This window comes from Tursiops truncatus, chromosome 3 (genome assembly GCF_011762595.2).
Source record: "Tursiops truncatus isolate mTurTru1 chromosome 3, mTurTru1.mat.Y, whole genome shotgun sequence".
Lineage (NCBI taxonomy): Eukaryota > Metazoa > Chordata > Mammalia > Artiodactyla > Delphinidae > Tursiops > Tursiops truncatus.
This window is the reverse complement of record NC_047036.1, coordinates 95,136,969-95,159,190: the sequence shown is the minus strand read 5'-3', so window position 1 is coordinate 95,159,190 and position 22,222 is coordinate 95,136,969. Positions and strand designations below refer to the sequence as shown.

At 43.3% G+C, this 22,222-nt stretch overlaps 1 protein-coding gene and 1 long non-coding RNA gene across 6 annotated transcripts in view; one reads left to right on the top strand and one right to left on the bottom strand.

Annotated features, from left to right (window-relative positions):
* The window catches only part of SEMA6A (semaphorin 6A), a 129,899-nt gene extending 108,787 nt beyond the window's left edge, over nucleotides 1-21,112 (top strand). For all 5 annotated transcript variants that reach the window (XM_073802428.1, XM_073802427.1, XM_004327023.4 and 2 more), the window contains one exon: nucleotides 16,862-21,112. In XM_073802428.1, coding sequence (XP_073658529.1) covers nucleotides 16,862-18,060 — 1,199 coding nt within the window. In that variant the 3' untranslated portion in view covers nucleotides 18,061-21,112. The remainder of the gene's footprint in view (nucleotides 1-16,861) is intronic.
* On the bottom strand, nucleotides 8,522-18,345 carry LOC141278313 (uncharacterized). The gene is made up of 3 exons (XR_012330824.1): nucleotides 18,273-18,345; nucleotides 10,994-11,080; nucleotides 8,522-10,487 (listed from the first exon to the last, which is right to left on the bottom strand). It is a non-coding gene; the product is annotated as an uncharacterized lncRNA (long non-coding RNA).
* Nucleotides 21,113-22,222: the final 1,110 nt, after the last annotated feature.

Here is a 22,222-nt window from a genome sequence, read left to right as displayed (position 1 = left end):
CCCACTCCGGGTCCCAGCTCATCCTCCAAACAGTTCTGCATTTCCAGAGTATGTTTGCTTGCCTTTTTCTTTCTTTTCCTTGCTGTGTCTTTCGTCTTGATTTAATCCTGTGCGTCCCTCACGTTCTGTCAAAGCACTGTTCCTCACCTTGCAATCTAACCCCCTTCTGCTACCATTGTTCTTAGCCTCCCCCTTTCAAAATAATAGACCCAAGCCCTCTGCCCCTCTGCGGAACGTTCCAAGGCTCTTTCCTTCTACACTGGGGGTAGCATTCCGATGCTGTATGTATATATATGTACAGCCATACTAACAAAGCGTGAGAAGAGAGCTACAAAGCACACACAAGTATTATCACAGAAAATGAAGTAATTTTCTCGCTCAGTAACTGGCCTTGTCCTTCATTACCCTACTGGCCTTGTCTAATATCTCTTGTCCTTGCTGCTTTTCTTTAAAATTGCCTGATATCTTTCAAGCCCTAGATTCATTAGTAAAAACACAGCCAACTGCCCTGTTTTATCTCTGGCTCCCTAGATGTCTGGAGCCTCTAGAGCCAGCCCTTTAATCACCAAGTTGATAAATTAGAAGCAGCCCTGGCTACTTCTTTCTTGGTTTTGCCACATTTAAAAATATATATTATTTATTCATCCTATAACTATCGAGGTGGTAATGAGTAGTTACAAAGGGGCTCTAATTACATATGAATAAGAAAGAAAATCCAGTTTATTTTTAGATCTGGCTTGTCTCCCCTCATCTCCTTCCCACAGCAAGAGAAATAAGAGCTTTCTTTTCTAGGTTAAGCAATACTGGGAATTAATAGCCACTCCTGTGCCTCTTGTTTCTGACCAAAAGCAATAATCCTCCAAAACCTGATTTCCAAGAAGACTGCAAGATAGGTGAGGAAATTAGCCAGGGACAGATTTGCCAAGAGAGCTGTGTAGCATAAATGTCTAATGTAATCATGGACCACTGCCACAAAGACACAAGAATAAATCAGATTAGAAGAAAATCCCCTACTTCAGAGTTTATTTTCTAGAGTTCTTGTGAGCTCTCAAAAAACTGATGAAATAGTCAATATATACAAAAATGTTCCCATTTGATTGGAAATGCCAGAGCTTATATATGTGCTTATATATTTTGGGAAATCTTTAAAACAAGATATTATCACATTATTATATTTAGTCAAGAAGATGTCATTACAGACAAGGAAAAGATGTAGAAACAGAATTTAAATTAGGGATCAAATGAATAATTTAACCTAAAATGTACAGCAAATGGTGAATATATGTTAATCAATGTACAAGCTATTTTGTAAGCAATTTTTAGTTTGGGAAATAACATTCCGGTAAGATTCAGAAGGTCTATGAAGAATGATGAGTATACTGGCCACACTGCATGACAATCCTGAATGGAACTGTATAAATCATAGAGTTTATCAACAATCCTCTCTACAGTCAATTATTTATTCCTCAAAGGCATCACAGCCTCCAAGTAGGACATGTCACATCTTACATGAGCTGATTTAGATGGTTCAGAGACACCATGGCCTTCAAGAATACTGAATCATGTGGTGGAAAGTTAACACCCCTTTCATTTCTCTTTCCATCTTCTTGGTTATGTCAAGGCAAAAGTCTCAGTTTGGTGCTTTAACAACTCCAGAAACTTGCTACTACCCTTCTGAGGAGAAAGAACAGGCTTTAGATTGGGGGCTTTGCCATGCAGCTGGAGCTAGCTGGAACAAACATTGTTTTGCTTTCAGTTAATTTTATTTTTATGGTTACCTTCTATTTATGAAAAGTGACACTTTTTTCCATTTATGATAATTATATAAAGTTTCCACTGGAAACTCACCTTAAAGGTAATTTAAATATTAAGTAACTACTAATTCAGGAAGTATAGGGACACAGAGGTATAAAAAGTAAATAACATGGTAAGTGAGGCTCATTGATTTCACTAGGACTGTAGCATTGGTAGCTGATGAGTAAAGTGTGGGTAACTCTGGCCTGGAGCAATTTAAAAAGTCCAGTGATGATTAACCTAGACCAAAACTGTGCTTCTGGCATTTGGAAGAACGAGACTGAATAATGGCCCTACCTTCTAGCTGGGCTCTGAGCCCTGCAGTTATACGACCTGGTGTTCTTCTGATTTCTCTTCCAACTACTGAGCTTTGCGATTAGGGATGAGAAGTTTGGTCAAGTAGGAATTGAGAGTAAAATGGATTTAGACTAAAAAGAGATTAGTCATTCTAGGCTTGTTAAGCATCTGGCGAGATGATTCTCCAGACCAGCAGTGAGCATCCAAGTGTAGACAGCAGCTCGTTATTTCCCAAATTGTGGCCCGGGGAAGTTTACCTCCAGCACTTCTGCTTCCCGCCTACTTTTCTGAGATCTGTAAGGACTCTTGGGCTACAGCATGTTCCCCTGACTTGGCAGTAACCTACACTTGACCCTTCTTTCCCTTTTCTCTCTTTCAAACTTTACCTATTTTGAGTCCCAAACCCACAGAGCCAGGCTTTCTTCATGAACAGGCTAGGAAATCCCATTTTGAGAGAGTATATTTGGTAACAGAGCCTGGCCCGACAGCTTCTGTGTTTTAACAATCTGCAACGCTTAAAATCTAATGGATGAAGGATTTTAAAGCATCTCAGTTCTCCCAATGGGGAAAGTGATTTCTTGGTTCCTATCAAGTCATATGCAGGTGATCTTATTTACAGAGAAAATTATTGCTGATGACGGTAATAAAGGGAGAAAAATAAGATTCTCTTCTTTCCCTGACTCCTAAACTTGGACTGCATTTTCTCTGCCGTTTCTTCAGTAACATTACATAACAAAAATGTTTTCTGAGGAGTCTTCAAGCAAAATTTATTACTGGCTCTACAGCGCAGTATTGGATGCCAATATAAGGAATTAGAGGCTAAACTAGAGATAGACATAGTTCCTGTCCAAGAAATATCAAACTGCGAGACAGATGAAGCACACAAAGACGCAAAAATGCACCAAAAAGCCTTTACAACCGCTATTGTCTCTGTGAACAAGGCAAAACGGTGCACGGCAGACTTTAGAAAAAGATATTAGACAACTGAAGACAACCTGGCTGAACACATCAAGGACATAGCACTTGGAAACGGCTTCTCTGCCCCTTTAGTCGTCCCCTTCAGTGCCAATATTATAGCAGTCATATATCACTTGACAGGGAGGATGAGGGAAGTGAGGTACATCTGGTACAGGACTCATATTTAAAAGTTTTGTGGAAATGCTGGCAAACTCAGGCTCTTTTTGAACATCCTGAGCTCTATTTAAAACAAAAAAAACTTAACTCCATGGTAATATGTATAGCTTTTATTAGTAAAACCTATAGTATCACAGCCATTTTTAAATGTGATGGTAGAACAGGACCGTCTTGGAAGAGAACTCAGAGAAGGGGGTTGAGAGGGGTTCTGTTTGATGGGGAAGGGGCTGCTAGCGGGGGGACAAAGGGCTGCAACTTCCACCTAACAATCGATGACTAACTCAACCAGGTAGGAACATGCACGGTCAGGGCCAGGGAACACTAAGAGATGGGGGACTGGTTGCTGTTCTTCCAACAACGCTTCTGAATTAGAGTTTCCTTATTTCTGGTTTTTGTTTGCTTGTTTGTTTGTTTTTTGCGGTACGCGGGCCTCTCACTGTTGTGGCCTCTCCCGTTGCGGAGCACAGGCTTCGGACGCGCAGGCTCAGCGGCCATGGCTCACGGGCCCAGCCGCTCTGCGGCATGTGGGATCTTCCCGGACCGGGACACGAACCCGTGTCCCCTGCATCGGCAGGCGGACTCTCAACCACTGCACCACCTGGGAAGCCCTGAGTTTCCTTATTTCTGGTTTTGAGGGTTAGAGGAAAAGTATCTTTCAAAGTTCATAAGAAAGTTGGCATCTAAGTTGCTGTTGTTGCTGATGAAGATACAATTCTTGAAATTTAGTCCATTAGTATATTTTTAAATTTGTAAATTGTGCTAAACCTGCCCCATAAAGGCTTACTATCATTTTTGTTATGCTCTGTTAAGCTATTTTAATCTCCGAAAGTTTAGAGTGAGTCTGAAGAATATTTATGGGGAACCAGTAGAAGCCCATTATTTGGAGGCAGAAGAGTAGGGTTGCTACATAAAATGGAGTGCTCAGTTAAATGTGAATTTCAGAGAAACCATGAATAATTTTTTAGTATAAGTATGCCCCACCTACTGCACGGGACATACGTATACTAAAACATTATTATTTATCTGAAGTTGAAATTTAACCAGAAGTTCTGTATATTTATTTGCTACCTGGCAAGCCTACTGAAGAGGTTACTGATAACTTCTCCAGTGAGTATATAAGATCTAATCTCTAGTCTACATTTGCCCTTCAACTGTTAGAAAATCTAAAATAACCCATATAAGAGGAATTAAAGTAAAGATTTCATCCTGTGAAAAATATTATCATTGTATTTAATTCCAGAGAAATATCACTAAAAGTTGTATATGCGTTTGAAATATGTTAGAGTAATTTTAAAAATTATCACTGAAAGCAAGCTTCCAAATACCACTTTTAAGTGAAGAAGGCTTAGAAGTCAAACTGTTCCTAAACAAGGGTATGATTAAAACTACTGTTTCTAATTTTAATTTAACCTCAGGTTTTTATCAACAGTTATGTAAACTATATGGGGTGATTTTTCTTCTTCAATTATACGGCTGCCTTTGTTTTCATTTCTCATTTCCACAACTTTGAAGGATATGAACTGGAATCAGAGCACTAGAAAATAATAGTTAATTTAATAGCTGATTTAAGAGAAAATGTAATAATGGTAACAATAACCCTAGTCTCAAAGAAAGGCAAAATGGCAACGTTTGTTCACTTCTTTCTTCGTTCATTCAACAGACGTTCAGCAAACATGCGCTACACATAAGCCTTCTGCTGAATGCTACAGTACACACTGATCTGATCCAACATAAGCCCTGCACTCAAGGAGCTTGCAGTTTAGCGGGGGGTACACACAGGTGACATCCTGGCTAGCAGTGGGGCAGAGTGAAGTCTGAGAGGAAGAGAAGCATTTAAAAGGGCCAGAAAGGGAACTGAGATTAAAAGTCATGCTAAGGGGTTTTGGCTTTACCTGTAAGCAGTGGGTGATACGAAGGAAGATGGGTGGTAGGGAAGGAAATACAGAGGTCAAGAGATTGACAGATGACAGATATATAATAAATTGATTATTCAATCATATTAGGTGGTTAATTGCACGTACACACAATAAGCTTGGGAAGTGGAATCTTGCATCAATTTTGGATCTAAAGTGTGTTTCCACACATCACTGGCATTTTCTGTAGATGATCCTTGCCAAGCTAAGAGCGCTATCCTAGGTAAAGCCCCAAGCAAGCTCAACTCCAGACTCGGCCTTCTCTATCACTTTAGTTTAAACACTGGGGTGCAGGGCACATGGCAGACTTTTCATCCAGAACAGATTTTGAAATTGGTGGAGAGACTGAGAAAGAAATGCTAATATAATCCAGGGTGCCACCATTTATTTGTTTACTAAATTAATATCTCTTTTATCACCTACTGAAAAGGAATCTATTTGCAGTCTCTGGCTTTTCTTTGAGGCACCCAGGAAAATGATAGGTTGTGAGGTCAGGTGCTTTGCTCTCTACTGGAAGACATGCAAGTTTCCCTGTGAGTGTGTGGCGGGGAGGATGCCCACGTGGTCGGCTGTAATTGTTCTTTCAGCAGTGCGGGCAGAGAGGTAGATTTGATCTAATTAATTTTGCATCCTCTTGACAACTTGCTGAATTTATCTAAGGTCTTGATGAGATTATTGTGGAAAGGGTAGAAGAAAAATAAAGTTAAATGTCAGGGCTTCCCTGATGGCACAGTGGTTGAGAGTCCGCCTGCCGATGCAGGGGACACGGGTTCGTGCCCCGGTCCGGGAAGATCCCACGTGCCACGGAGCGGCTGGGCCCGTGAGCCATGGCCGCTGAGCCTGCGCGTCCAGAGCCTGTGCTCCGCAACGGGAGAGGCCACAACAGTGAGAGGCCCGCGTACCGCAAAAAAACAAAAGTTAAATGTCAGCCATGTAGAAAGCTGTTTCATCTCCCTGCCTGCCTGAATCTGAACACCAATATTTGAATGTTCTTTCCTAGAGATACCAGTTAAACCCTTTTCTCTTTGCCTAACATCATTTTCTCAAAAAAAAAAGAAGAACTTAAATTATGATTATCGAGACTTTAATTTTTTCTTTTAAAATCAGCAACTTAAACCTTGGGGTATTAAAAAAATCAATTCACCTTCTAAAAGTGCTACTTACTTTAATCTGTAGCCACTTTTTCAAGCCACATCACCCTTGACATGAATTCATTTTGCTCCCACCCTTTTCCTTCAGTCTTTTTTTTTTTTCCATTCCCTCCTATCTTTTGCACAAAAACACACACAAATGACAAAGTTTTCTGACAGCTTAATGGAAATTTCAAGGACTACAGGGACTAGGTTAGGCATGATCATATTAACTGAACATCTGGTGTAGTTAAAAATGTGCTCTTTAGGGCTTCCCTGGTGGCGCAGTGGTTAAGAGTCCTCTTGCCGATGCGGGGGACGCGGGTTTGTGCCCCGGTCCGGGAAGACCCCACATGCCGCGGAGCGGCTTAGGCCCGTGAGCCATGGCCGCTGAGCCTGCGCATCCGGAGCCTGTGCTCCGCAACGGGAGAGGCCACAATGGTGAGAGGCCTGCGTACTGCAAAAAAAAAAAAAAAAAAAAAAAGTGCTCTTTAATTGGTTCAGCTGCACTGTGTTCATCTCAAATTTGTTTTGTCCTAACAATAAAATTGTGAAGAGTCGACATATATTTTGGAGCATGTGTAATAATGGGAAAATAATATTAGCTTTGTCTCAAAACTGTCTTTCTGATAGCCTCGTTTCTTGGAGTTAAAAAAAAATGCTTGTAACACACAAGTTTTACTTTGCAAACCTTGCTGCTCCACCAACAAAGTAGTCTAGCAAGGGCAAAAGAGTGGAAACCAGGAAATCTCTTGCGGACAGCCTCTCTTTTCTTGACATTATACATGAGAATGGCCTTAAAAGCTGCAAGAGTTGCTCAGAATACATAATTCATGCCATTGCCATAGAGAGAAAGAGGACAGAAGAGCTGTGTCCACTCGCTGGTCCCAGGGAGACACAGGCTGTGCAAGTAATAAACAGGTGAAGTCCTGCAAAGCACGTGGACTGCACTGCGGGCCTGAGCAGACCTGCAAGAACGGTATCAGAGGTCAGTCTCCCAGCACTTTAGTGGTAGAAAGGCCCTGGTGTCTACTAGTGAAACGCAGTTGGATAAATTCACATACACCGGGTACAGAGTACACAGCTCTTAATCGGTGTCAGAAAGCTAATTATGGGCGGTATGAAGGACTGTCATCCTTAATGAGTATTTTTTAAGCTCTTGTAAGTCTACAATTGGGCATTATCTTTGTGAAGAGATTCCTTTTTAATGGGATAACAGGAACTTCCCAATGCAATTATTTTTAAAATTTGTATTTTTTAAAAGATGCACTCTTTTTCAAATAAGTATCTGCAATTAGATTTCTTTGCTAAAGGCAGGGGCAGCCATTATGAACTGTATAGAAATAATGGAAGTTCAGTATAGTCACCACTGACAATGCTTTATTAGAAGGGAAAACGATGTCAAGAAATTTATAAGGCAGCAAACTGCGTTATGCCTAACCTTTTGGACATATTAGAGCTTGTTGTTTCCAGTCCTACAGCCTCTTATTATTCTTAAATAATAGATAACACTGGACACAATCATCTGACATTTTGTTAAGGTAATAAATACACCGTAAGTGATGATGGGTCTTGCACTCCATGATTTAAAAGCACACAGCAGAAATTTAATGTAACTTAAAATGTCTTATGTAATTCTATGGATTTGCAGATTCAGTTCAACTCAGCAGATGTGTAAGCACGGAGCTCCGCTGAGGGCACTTTTGTACCAGGCATTTTTATTACTCTAAAGCAGCACCTTAAAATGGGGAATGAAACATGAGCTCGGGTCCCTCCTTCCATCCAGAAAAGAAAGGAAAAGAATCTTGCTGAGTTTCTTATTCTCTTGTCTGATCATGGAGGGGTGAGGGAAAAGATCCCCTGAGTCATTATCAGATGTTGCTTGATGGCTGTGCATTGCTTGAGTGGAGTTGACTTCAAGGTGACATGTGAGGCAAGCTTTAAAGGAGGTTGCTCTATTCAATAGTGAGTTCCTACCAAGCTTCTGCTTCTTCTGTCCCTGGGACTCAGTCCTGACTGGGCTCTCTAGTACCACCCACTACCTGATGGCCCCTGCGACAGAGTTGGGGAGCATCAACAATTCCCCTGTCTTTATGCTGAGGCAAATAAAGAAACCATGTGCATTTTTCCAGCAGCTTTTCGCTCTGGCATATTGGGTTGATTCTGTTACGGAAGTAGTGGTACAACATTTTAGGCCATATGTCAAGCTTTTGTCAGGTACCAAGGGAAAGTGTTAGGGATGTGTTTGTCTCTCCAATAAAACCTTATCCATTTTGTATTCTTTGTCAGAATATGGCAACTGCAAGAAAATGTCATACACGAGACCCACTAAAGAGTCACGCTTCAGTGAACATCAAGGAAGACTATTTATTCATTTTTTTACAAATAATTTTGAAAGTCTGGCTATACACTGCCTCAGGGGTGTCTGGGGTTGGACTTTAAAGCATAACTCCTTGATGCTGTTTTCTGGAATATTCATATCATTTAGGGCAGTGCCTCTCAAGCTTTAGTGAACATACAAGTCATCTGGAGGCCATATTAAAACATAGATTTCGGAACCCAATCTCCAGAGATTCAGATTCAGAAGGTCCGAGGAGGACCCAAGGATTTGTATTTCTAACAAGTTCCTGGTGATGCTGACGCTGAGTATTACTGATTTAGGACACCTTCCAAGTTGTATGGGCTCTTATTTAAGGTCACTTTCCAAGATTTTGTTGTATTTTTAAATCCTTATTGCTCCATTCTTGGCTAATACACTTGTACCCAACCAGAGCGTTCCATTAAAATAGCCTATCTGAGACCATGCAGAAGGCAGGTAACTTGTCAGAAATTCTAGAAACACTCCCCTTACATTATTAATTGAGCATTAACATGTGTCCTGCACAATGCCCAGGATCATACAGCTAGTTACTTATAGATCCAAGACTTGAACCCAGGTCTTTATGACCTCAAGATTTACGTTCTTAACCAATAATACCCAGCCCCATCTATAACCCAAGATCCCAAGAACTATATTTCCAGCAAGTTTAAGTTTTAGGAATATTCAAACAAACCTATTTCCTCATATTTGTTTTATCTTCATTTGGCAGAGAAAAAAAAAATCAAAGCACTGCAAATAATCCAAAGAATCACCTGAATTTCACAATTTTATAAGGAGATCCACTTCCCTATTTTGTAGCTTTGATGCCTCTTAAGAGAGCAAAGGAAGATGGGACCAGGAAGCTGGAAAACAGAAATGCTTTGTCTGGTTTCAAAACCTATTTAGATGTTGGGTTTCTAGCCTTATTAGAAAGAAAGCCTCAAAAGGAAGGAAGATAAACCATGCAAATTCTGCTTAAAACTTTGCCCATCTGAAATAGTCATTACAAAGACAGCGACAGTCCTAACACATGGAACCACAGATCAACATTCCAGAGCATGGCTTTTTTAAACGATCTCATCATGACCCCCGGTCTAGGCCTCAATCTCCACTCTGGGTGTAGCACTCCCCCTGGCAGTGCCAGGTCTAAAGCAGTGGAGCAGAGGAGGAACAGTGAACCCAGAACTCCCACTGGCCCAGAGGGAAAAATGAAGTTGTATGCTCATTCCCCCGTTCCCTCTTGCGATGGCATCCCAACAAGAAGTAAAAATGTATCAATTTCAAAGGTGATAGAAATGGAAGTGGATTCATCTGCAGACAGCCACAGTCAGTATTATTTCAATTTATGAGTTCTAAAATAGCTTCTGAACTGAGGATATTAAACAGCCAGGAAGCTGCCTCTACTTTGGCATGGTCAGTCATGAACTTGATACATCTTGAAGACCATGGCCCCTCCCGGCACCTAATCTTCAGCCTGCCAGGGGGAGGAAAAAAAAAAATTGAAAATAAAAGAAAAAGGAAAGTTTGAGTTATAAACTCTGAGTCCATTTCCACGGCTGCTGGCAGTTCAGCTCATTTCTAAGCCATCTGGTTCGCATTATGCAGTAAGACAAGGAGAAGGCTGCTTCCTGCCGAGATAACCACAGAGAGCGCCCACTGCACTTCCCGTGTGGTCATCTCTGTGGGCTGGGGTGTGGCTTTGAGGATAAATTGTCTCCAGTTAGGGTTTTCCCCCTATCTGCTTTTTTCTCTCTTTCATAGGGATTACAGCAGGCCCTCTGTGGTTAGCAGGGTGATGCTTGGCCCGGGACTCGTTCATTCACTCGCACTGCCTTGCAGGACTGTGAGGCTGGCATTTTGCTGCAATAAGATTTTCAAACAAGAAGGATTGGGTTGTTAGATTCCATCCACCCAAGTTGTTAGGAGGATTTCAAGGGAATTACAGGCTTGTCTTACTACAAAGCAGAATCAAGAGTCTATTTTTAGGGCATCCCACTCCAGGGCTTTTCTTGGTATTTTGCCATCCTTCTTAGCTCTCAGACCCAACACGAACCCCACTCCGGCTCTACGATGGAGGAAATGTCCATCCTCCTTTTTGCCTTTGCATATTTCTCTAAAGGACACAGAGGGGCTTTGTTGTCTTTGTGGTCACCAGGTCCGCTTTACACAGATGCCTATTAATCACTTCACTATGGCGACAGACACATCCATCATATCACAGCAGCTCTGACACAGGCAGTCCAGTGAACAGGGGTGAGAGAGGAAAGTGTGCACTTAACCATTTCAAGGTACTGTCTGCCCAAGGCCTCACGTACTTAGCAAGGTAACTGGGATGGGGATGGGTAGGGCTCTTCCTTGGGACTTACTTTAATAGGTGCAATAGAGTTCATGTATTTTTCTTGGTCTGTTTGGCTTCATTTTTTCATAGGACAGATAACATCTCCCAGGTATGTCTGTATGATGCAGGGGATAAGTACAGTTGAAGACAGAGTCTTAATTTTAGTAACAGTAATAATAAATTCAAGTAGACTGGCTGTGCTTTTGATGCAAAGGTACTGACTCTTTGAAGCCTGTATTTTTTTCAATAATGGATTCAATGTGAAACAGAGTAAGCTGAACCCCGCTCTGACTCCATGGTCAGCTTTCTCAAGCAAGAAGACCATTGAAATGACAGGTAAATTAACCAATAACTTTCCTTCCAAAACTGACATGTCTTCTAAATATCTTTTTCAGACTTTCATGGCTTTTCACAGCCTGCTTCCAAATGGTGTTTAGCACTCACTCCTAGTTTTCCCCTGCAAGTACTCATTCACTCATGCATTCATTTACTATTTATTTAACAGCTATTTACTGAGCACCTTTATGCCTGGGGGTTCAGCAGGAAATCTCTCCTTGATGATTTTAGGATAGAGAGGTGCAGAGCTCTGGGGACACTTACAGAAGGAAGAGCTAAACTGGCTTGAGGGAGTTGGAGAAGGCTTCCTCATGTAAGCTGAGACCTAAAGGAGAAGGTCAGTGGGATGGGAGGTAAGCAGGGATATTCCGGGCAGAGGGAGCAGCCTGTGTGAAAGCCCAGAAGCAAGTGCGAATGCAGCGGAGAGGCTGGTGCCTACAGCTAAGAGACTAGAAGGAAGTTGGACCACTGGCCATTACTGAACACAGCCTTCACTTTCCTCCCCTCCATGCCTTGGTTCTTGTTGCTGTCTCCACTTGAGCTGACATCCTACGCACCCTTTACACTTAGCTCAAATGTCACCTCCTACATAAAGCCTTTGCCCATCCATATTAGGTAGAAGCAATGCATCTCATGACGCTTCCGCACTTTGGATGTAGTTGATGTGTGCGCACCTACCTTCTCCCCGACTGGATCACAGGGTTTGTGCCTCCTTCACCTTTGTCTCCCCAAAACCCAGCATAGTACTTTCATCTGTGCTTAGTAAATGTTTGCTGCAAGGTGCTTGCCACCAAAACCTTATTAGTCCAGGAGAGTGACAGTGAAGGCACCAAGAACATCACCATCGAGCCCTGAGATAGGAGAGCATATTTTCTGAGGTATGTTGTCCCAGAGCCTGGCGCTGGGCTCCCTGTGCAGACTAGAGACAACAGCAGAGTACCCGCGAGCTACCAAGAACCATTATTTAAATAAAGAATTTGATGTGTGAAATTTCAGAGTGCATTGATATAGTCATCGTAGGAAAAGTCAGAACTGTGTTGGGTTTCCTCTTATTTTGCAGTTTATAATTGTTCTTATTTTGAATTACATATTGTAGGGCCTGGAGGGCGGGGTTGTTCGTAATCTTTTCATCGCTTCAGCCTCTAAAGAGCTTCAAACTGCCCCTCCGAGACCTCCTTCTAGCAGCATCTGAAAACTCTCTCACCTCAGAGGAAAAAAAAAAAGTGGATATTCTATTCTTTCTCAGTTCTGCCAATTTAAGGCATGATTTCAGAGAAATCTCTAAGCCATTGTGTGTCTTGCTTCCTGCAATAGGAAGGTGGAAAGAATAACCATTTAGCACCTCATGACTGGTGAGAAATAGCTGGCGGTTAATTAATCAATGCAAAGGGTTTTTCAGATACTGTTTTCATTACTAATGCCCCATTTTCAACTGGTGACAGCAGAAGGCCCAGGGGTTGGTGGAGGAAGGCATTTCAACAGCCCAGGGTGGAGCCAACTTCCCCCCTCTACAGTGGGGGAACGTGGGGAGGGAGTATACCACCCTACAAAGGCCCTCCGCTTCCCCAGGGTGTCATCGCAGCACCTGAAGCAATGATGTTCCTCCAGCCCCAGCCCTTTGTAAAGACGCACTTGTTCTGAATTAGTTAATTCTACTGGCGCACTCAGTTGTTACAAATAACCCATTTACCCTCACCCTCTCTTGTGGAATTATCCCAGAACAAATGTCTTCATTTTTAAAAAAGTTTATCCTATTATTATTTTGAATACATACTGAGCACCTGTATAGATTCTTTTGCCTAATGGATGTTAGTATGATTATTCTGTTGCATGATTAGAGATATGTTTCTGTGATTTCAGAAGCAAGGTTATACATAGTCACTCCAAAGATGACCCAGCAAATTTAGAAGTCCATTTAAAAACATGTCTCTACAATGTACTGCAAACCCATTTCTTTCATAATCACTTATTAAGTGTCCGACCTAAGAGCCCTGGGGATGGTTAGGATTATAAATGCATATAAAATATGGTCCCTGCCCTCAAGGAGCTGGACTGCAGGATTATTATTCCTCCACTAGGAGTATATAATCTCTGTGTTTTGCTCAACATTTCCCACTGTTGTTGTTTTACTTATTTCAAAACTCAGGACCTATAGGCAGTTCTGAAACAGAGGTACATGTTACCAATGTTGCCTCATCGACCTCTGGCAACCCTTTGGCAACATTTGGACAGCCGAAGGTTTGGAGCTGGAAAGAACAGGTCTATCCCTCCCCTGGGAGACCTATAGCAAATGGATTCTAATGGCAAAGCCTATGACTGTTACTCTTAAGCCCTCGGTGAACTACTAACCCACCATTTCTCTTTTGTGGCTTCCTCTGACCTTTAGATTTGTCCAGCAAACTACAGCACTTAAGCTCTTTCTTAATCATTATTTAAACTGATTCTTGTAACTACACAGTAAGGCATTAAGTGTGTTAACCCCACATTACAGATGGGAAAAACTGAGGCTCAGAGACGTTAAGTCATTTGCCCAAAGGTCACCCGACAGTAAATGGGAGCTTAAAACTCCAGGCCTTTGGAGAGCTCTAGTGTTGCACTACCCCCGGCCTCACTGACGAGTCTGGTGTGTTCAAGCCTGTGCAGTGACCATTGGCAAAAAGTTGATTTAATCATTTGCCCTTTTTCATGATATAAGTAGAAAGCTTTCAGTTTGGAAGGTGTTTTCCAAAAATAACTTTTAACGTCTTATCTTCTTGACTTTCAACTTAATCTCTGATCTGTTTCTAACTTTGGACGTGGGGTTTCTGAATGTGCACAGGTGGATGAGGGAAGCCACCTGCTTCACGGTGGATATCTCAAAGCCGAAGAAACGCAGAAAGGTTTTTTGTTTGTTTGGTTGGTTTTTTTAACATCTTTACTGGAGTATAATTGCTTTACAATGGTGTGTTATTTTCTGCTTTATAACAAAGTGAATCAGCTATAAGCAAGAGGGATGTATATGCAGAAAGATTTTTAAGGACGCTATTTACATAACAACATGAGCCAGAGAAAGCCATCTGAGACACTATTTTTCTCAAAGGTCAGACCCTGCTTGATTTGTTAACAACCAGAAACCTGAACTCAAATATCATCCACTAAAAGTTTTTCCCAGTGAAAAAGCGAGTGGGGTCCATGAGTCTAAGACAGTTAAGGACCTTCAGACATGAAAGAAAATTATTTGGGAGCTAAAAGTAAAGGAGCAATAGATAAACTTTAAAATTCTGGAGTTCTCCCAATTAAACAATAAAGGAAACAAAGGGATTGCTCTAGCCTCCGGCTTTCTATAGTTCTCTTGTTGAGATGGTAATTTAAATTGTAAAATCCCAAGTCAATTGTAGATAACTACCTATCACAGGTATGAATCTACTGGGGAGGCCCAGCCCCCGTAAATACAGTTGGCTGGAAGGGACCCACGAAATACCCACTGCTATGAAAAAATTTAGTACCCCGCATCGGTGACATCACCAATAAGCAAAATTAAACCCATTTTATTCACAGGTGTACATTTTTTGTACCATCATATGTAGGTGGTTAAAAATGATGTTCAGTAGAAACCCACTCAAAACCAAAATTGAAAGAAAATCAGTTGCTATTTTAGCATTACAACAAGGAAATGCAAATTTAAGGAAGAAATTCTCATTGGCACAGTTCCTTGGTGACTAGGTATTAAAACATATTTGGATACAAGACACCCCACTGTTTGGGGAGCTCCACAACACGTAAGGTGTGAGTTACAGCTGAATTTCCGGCTCGTTTTTGCTTCTCAGTTTCTACCCCTTAAAAGTTCATGAAGATAAGTCTTGAAATATTTGACAAGTGTCACATACGGAAATCATTCAGTGTCTTACTATCTTTTCCCTGGGGTGAATTACCTCCCCTGCCCTTCACTACCAAGGGCATTTGTTTAATCACAGAATCTTTATTTCTCAAGAGATATTTGCTGCCTCTATTTATCCCCCCACCTGAAGTCACAATCCTTTGTCACAGGACAATCATTTCCACAGCAACCAACTGCGATGTCACAATTGGGGGGAGGAGGAGAGTTCACAAAGAAAAGAGAACGTTTTCTTCTTCAGGCTAAGGTTTCTGAGATTTAAAACCACTGCTTCACCCATCAAAATATTTTAGCAGAAAAACTCCGTGACAAAGCTGCATTTCTTCAAGGTCTCAGCTGTGACACAAAGCATTTCAGCAGAAGTGTAAGGGCTGTGTGTTGTGGCTTTGGGAAGGGATAGAGATTTTTATTTCATTTCATTCTAATTCTATGCCACTGATATCTGCCAGTAAAACACATTAAACATATTCCAGAAAGAGTTGATTTAGTCGATGAAAAATGTGTCTCCTGAGACCAGAGAAGGTACATTTTCTGTCTTACTATCATTTCCATAATAGGAACAATGTTTACATTTCCTCAGCCCATGCAGAGCCTCTAATGTATTCATGTTCTTTCTCTCTCCAGAGGCAGGAATTGAGGTATTTGAGATTTTATTTTTTTAGCTACTGCATCAAGCACTTAAGATCTGACAATTGTGATGTGTATTCTCACTTGGTATTAAAAAATAAAAGCTTCAGTGTTTGCATCTGATTAGTCTCTCAGCTTGGTGGCTAATTAAGCAGGACCAGGGAAAGCCACTTTCTTCAGAAACACAGCATCTTGGTTTACGTAGTGTAAGATTATTGACAGGTAGAGCCACACAATTTTTATTAAACTGAAGAGATTAGCTCTGCTGAAGAATTTCACCGTGACAACAAACCCTAGCGGTAATAATGATACCTGACACTTCTCAAACTCACTACAGGAGCCCAAATGGTCTCTTTTTCTAAATATTCTTTCAGCTCAAGTAAGGGAAGAGCTTCATTCAAACATTTAGCATATTTATCTGAAATTGAGTGTGCAAGGGATTTTCTTCTCCCTTGTAGAAGTGATGCAAAATCAGCATAAATATTTGTAATCTGTGCACTTTAGCTATTCTCTTACACTATAAATGGTACACCCTGTCTTTCCCCCAGTTGGTTGAAATGCTAACCAGCTTTTCTCCAGATAGAGGCCATGTTGCCCACAGGAAGTCATCAGCAAAGTCCCTGGAAGCCTGGAGTGATGTGCAGTTTGTTCATTTAACATGCATAAAATTGTTGCCTATTCCCCCAGACTCAAAATATCTCGCAGTTTTAGGACCGGGAGGATTGAAAAGAGATGAGAGGGAAAGAAGGATAAATGTTGGAAAGGAAAAACTTCCATATTCCATGGAGTGAAGCAAAGTAGAAAGAGCCTATACTTGAAAAGAGGGGGAAACACTTTTAGAACACAAAGAGGGCAACAATTGAAGTCTATTTACATAGTTGGGGGTGGGGTGGGGAGGATTAATTAGTTAACGATTGGCAAACGGTGTCTTGAAGACGAGTTCTGCGGAGGTGCTGTTCTCACTTATTACTGTTATTAATTAACTGGGTGCATGCCAAACAAAAATCAGCCTCACGGTCTGCTTTCATTTCTTAACACCATATGCGATGCATTTTGCAGGAGTGATTCGGGAGAGTTATCTCAAAGGCCACGACCAGCTCGTTCCTGTCACCCTCCTGGCCATTGCGGTCATTCTGGCTTTTGTCATGGGAGCCGTCTTCTCGGGCATCATCGTCTACTGCGTCTGTGATCACCGTCGCAAAGACGTGTCCTCCGTGCACCGCAAGGAGAAGGAGCTCGCCCACTCGCGCCGCGGCTCCATGAGCAGCGTCACCAAGCTCAGCGGCCTCTTTGGGGACACCCAGTCCAAAGACCCCAAGCCGGAGGCCATCCTCACGCCACTCATGCACAACGGCAAGCTCGCCACTCCCAGCAACACCGCTAAGATGCTCATCAAGGCTGACCAGCACCACCTGGACCTGGCCGCCCTGCCTACCCCAGAGTCCACCCCGACGCTGCAGCAGAAGCGCAAGCCCAACCGCGGCAGCCGCGAGTGGGAAAGGAACCAGAACCTCATCAACGCCTGCACCAAGGACATGCCCCCCATGGGCTCCCCCGTGATCCCCACCGACCTGCCCCTGCGGGCCTCCCCCAGCCACATCCCCAGCGTGGTCGTGCTGCCCATCACGCAGCAGGGCTACCAGCACGAGTACGTGGACCAGCCCAAAATGAGCGAGGTGGCCCAGTTGGCGCTGGAGGACCAGGCGGCCACCCTGGAATATAAGACCATCAAGGAACATCTCAGCAGCAAGAGTCCCAACCATGGGGTGAACCTGGTGGAGAACCTGGACAGCCTGCCCCCCAAAGTCCCCCAGCGGGAGGCCTCCCTGGGTCCTCCCGGAGCCTCCCTGTCTCAGAACGGCCTGAGCAAGCGGCTGGAGATGCACCACTCCTCGTCCTACGGGCTTGATTATAAGAGGAGCTACCCCACGAACTCGCTCACGAGAAGCCACCAGGCCGCCACGCTCAAAAGAAACAATACTAACTCCTCCAATTCCTCCCACCTCTCCAGAAACCAGAGCTTTGGCCGGGGAGACAACCCACCCCCCGCCCCGCAGAGGGTGGACTCCATCCAGGTGCACAGCTCGCAGCCCTCGGGCCAGGCCGTGACTGTTTCGAGGCAGCCCAGCCTCAACGCCTACAACTCACTGACCCGGGCGGGGCTGAAGCGCACGCCCTCGCTAAAGCCGGACGTGCCCCCCAAACCTTCCTTTGCCCCCCTTTCCACCTCCATGAAGCCCAACGATGCGTGTACATAATCCCTGGGGGAGGGGTCAGGTGTCGAACCAGCAGGAAAGGCTAGGCGCCCGCTCAGCTCAGCAAGGTTCGCGGCTGCTGAGTACCCACCCGACCAAGACGGCCGCGGCGGCGCCCAGGACTCTGGGTCCTCCCCTGAGACGCGGGGGGCGGGGGGGGCGCTCTTGAAAATTGGGCCAAGCTGTTCGGTGAAGGTTCGCGACGCGGGACTCACCTCCATTCTCTTCCTTCACTCTTCCCCCACGCCCTGCAACAGGTCGGACTCACGAAAGACTTCAATCAGCATCACAAACATGAGCCAAAAGCACATACGCACCCACCCACCCAGCCCCGCGTGTGCGCCTGCGCGCAAGTCTGCGCGCACGCGCACGTCACACACATGCACACACACGCGCGTGAACGGCAATTGCAACATTGTGTCCATGACTGCACCAAGCGCTGCCCAACTGGGCTAGCGTTCCAACCTGCAAAACACAGATACATTTTTAAAAATCATGACAATTAAAAAGAAAAAAAGAATTCATTGATAATTCTAACTCAGACGTTAACAAGGGCAGAAGTTTACTATGCGCAGATACTGTGAAATGCCCACCAGTGTTACAGCTTTCTGTTATAGCAGATGAATGCCATGTTGGGCAACTATGTCATAAATTTCTGCTCCTCTCTTTTAATGAAATAACCTGACCGTTAACGCAAGTAACTATTTATTTTTCACGCTTTTTTCCTTAAGGAAAGGACTCTCCACATACCGTCCTCTGAACAGCTCTTCAGAAAGTCCTTTGACAGTTAAAACTATTTAACGTGAAATCCATTAACTGGAATAATTGAGTTTATTTTTACAATAAATTCACTGAGTAAGTAAGTTGCAGCTGGAATCCTGAGCTTGTGTTTGGACTGATATCTAGCTAAAGGAAAAACTTAAGAGGGGAATATTTATTTAAATCTACCAGTTAAATTTGCTGGTCAGGTCCCTGGCTTATAACATGCAAAAGAGTAATTAGTTTAAAAGTCCTTCCAGATCCTAACTTCTAAAGCAACCAGGAGAGGAACTTTTAGAATGGAACATCGCGTCCCATTGCTGCCAACATGGCTTTGTCAGTGGTTCCTACTTTCTGTGAAGGCACCAGCTTGTGATACGCCATCTCATTTCACTTTGCATGTGAGACAGAAAACAAAATCCACCAACCGTGTGAACTAATTAATATGCTGGCTGCTACCTTGCATCAATTAATGGTTTTATCACACAGGTTTTTCGTGGGGTTACATCTGTGAATAGCCTGTTTTCCACATGTAAATTTGTGCCTTACACCCTGAGTTGTGTACACTTGCAAACTGTCATTATGATCAACTTTTCCCCCTTTTGAAATAAATGCAGATATTTATTTAACCCTCCCTCCCCCCACCCCCAGTCCAGCCCTCTGGAAGATTAGCGTCCAGCAGATGGAAGAACAATGCAGTGGTGATGGTTACAATCCTGCAGCCTGGGAAAGCTGGGTGACACCACACCCTCTGATTCACGCATTCTTCTGGTCGTGCCAACTCCAACCACCCTTTGGCCATGCTGCCAAGCGTGGACCCCAGTGTTGTGGGTGGCAAATCTCCTTTCTTCCTCCAGAGCTCCCTGCTTCCCTTGTATTCTCAGATCATTTCAAAATGATGATATCCTCATTAGCCAGCAGAAAAGGGACTAACATCCCAGTCCTCATTCCTGCTGTGTCCACTGCCTGAAGAACACAGCAGTGAGGTTGGGCAAGCACCTGGGTGGAGTCTCCAAGCCATGTGCGCAGCACACAGGTGCAATGCTCACAAAGAAATGACATGGAAATAGATGCAGGCAGGCTGGTCCCTGCTGTGATTAATGAGTAACTCCAAGTACAAGGCCAACAACAATGGATGCTACAAAAACGTTGACTGGGGCAAAAGGTTTTTAATTTTTTTAAATTTCTTTATCCTTTTGCGGGTATTGTTTGTAGGGGGAGGGGGTCGGGCGTGTGTTTTTCCCCTTGGTTTTCATTAGCTCAAGCACACACAAGGGACTTTTGTTTACTCTTATCACGAACAAAAGAATTGTCAACATACTGTAAACTGTGAGCATTGTTGGTTGTTATCGGTTTTTTAAAAACAGCTAAACAGTATATTTAGTGGTCTCTTTGTCTCTTTTTCATTTCCAGTTTGATCTTCTGGGTTTAGTATTGTCTTAAAAAGAAAACTTTCTAGAAAAGACAGTTGGGGATAATTTTGAATTGGCTGTGAAAAGTGGTACCTCCGTAAACAGAGTGAGACCTGGGTGTGTCGCAAGGGCACGTGCACAGCCTTTTATTCCAAACACCCCTTGCAGTTTTGCTGTTGTTCGGGATAGGTTTTTGTTATTTTTGTGTTATGTTTTTGTTTTGTTTGTTTTGTTAGTGGAATCAATGTTCACACCCCGTGAACTCTGTACCCTGAAACCATGAAACTTTGCTAGGAACAGAGATGTTGTCTTCTTCCTTCTATTTTCTTTAGAAATGTGGAACTTAGGAAGATGTGGGTATGTATCACCCTGCTACCCTCTCCCCCAAGCTTCACTCCCAGAAGTACTGAGGTGCAACACCTGCTCTCTCGTCCCCATGTGCGGGCATCAATGCCTCAGCTGTGTTACAGAGTCCCGTGTCAAACTTCCACCCCAGTCCCTGTATCCCACAACCCATCACTTGTGGTGTTAACCCTGAAATGCCCACAGGTATTGAGCTGGTCTTCTGCATTTAAGTATTTTCCCTTTTTCTTTTGCTCCCCACAGCGTGTGGGGAGAGGGTCCATAAACCTGAGTGTGCCTTTGCTTTCCACCCTTGCTAGACACTGGTAGATGCAACCAACTCAGATTTATATTTGTTGTAAAGTTGTAAAAAATATTGTGATGTCACCAATTTTCCTTCCATCTCCACACCCCCTAACATCTGATTCACGACTTAATGTATGTTGTAAAAAAGAAAAAAAAGAAGGGAAAAAAAGACAAAAAGGCAAGGAAAAGGCTCTTTATTACTTAAAAGTAATAAAGCAAGACTGTTCTACATTCTCTTTTGTGTCCTGAATGCTTTTATTTATCTCATAATTTCCCCCTTTTTGCCTAGGGTGCTCCTCTTTCCTCCATCTCTATTTGGCTTCCAAAGCATAAATCACAATGTAGTTAGAACCATTTGTCTGCAATACCCACACCCTGCTCCCCAAATTATTGAAGTGTTCTCTCTGCCTGCACCCAGCCTGGAGCAGGATCGGAGCAGAAGCCACTGGTAATTAAAAGGCAGAGCATGCGTTGACTCCCTCAATTCATTTCACGCATTTTCTTTTTATGGGCTTGTTCATCATCAAACATTTATGGTAGGCTTGATAGTTAAGGAGATCAAGGCTAGGATTTTACTATGTAAGGTCCACTAAAAATAGAACCTGGGCTTCCCTGCTGGTGCACTGGTTGAGAGTCCGCCTGCCGATGCAGGGGACACGGGTTCATGCCCCAGTCCGGGAAGATCCCACATGCCGTGGAGCGGCTGAGCCCGTGAGCCATGGCCGCTGAACCTGCGCGTCCGGAGCCTGTGCTCCGCAACGGGAGAGGCCACGACGGTGAGAGGCCCGCGTACCGCAAAAAAAAAAAAAATCCTTGCACAGATGTGACTTCAGCCTTTTTACATATTAATAAGGTGGAGGGTGCAGGATTTTACTCTTTGTTCGCATCTATCTCTTGTAAGCCAGAAGACACGGTCAGAGCTATGGTGCAATGCAGCACTTGATTTTCATTTTGCAGCGTAGCCTTTTGAAATGCCTCGATCAGGGCTTTTCTTCCCCCTCTGGAATATTTTTAAAACAGTTATTTAAATAAGTCTTCAGCTGTAGTATTTTACTTTTGACCTTCTGAAATAATTTTTTACAAGTGTTTTGGGTCAGTTTGAGTGTGGGAAGCTGCGGCTGGACCTCAATTTACACCTACAATGGTCTAGTCACCTTCTGATAACTCATTTCCAATTGTGTTACTTGAATCCCACCCATAGGGCGAGGCGCTGTCAGGCACAAAAGTTGACTAGAATATAGTTGCTGCCTCCTCATTTATAAGGAGAGTGGACACGGCCTCTGTAATTGCCGTTGGGAGACAGGAACAAAGTGCTGAGGAAAAGGCCCAGAGGTTTGGGGCTCGAG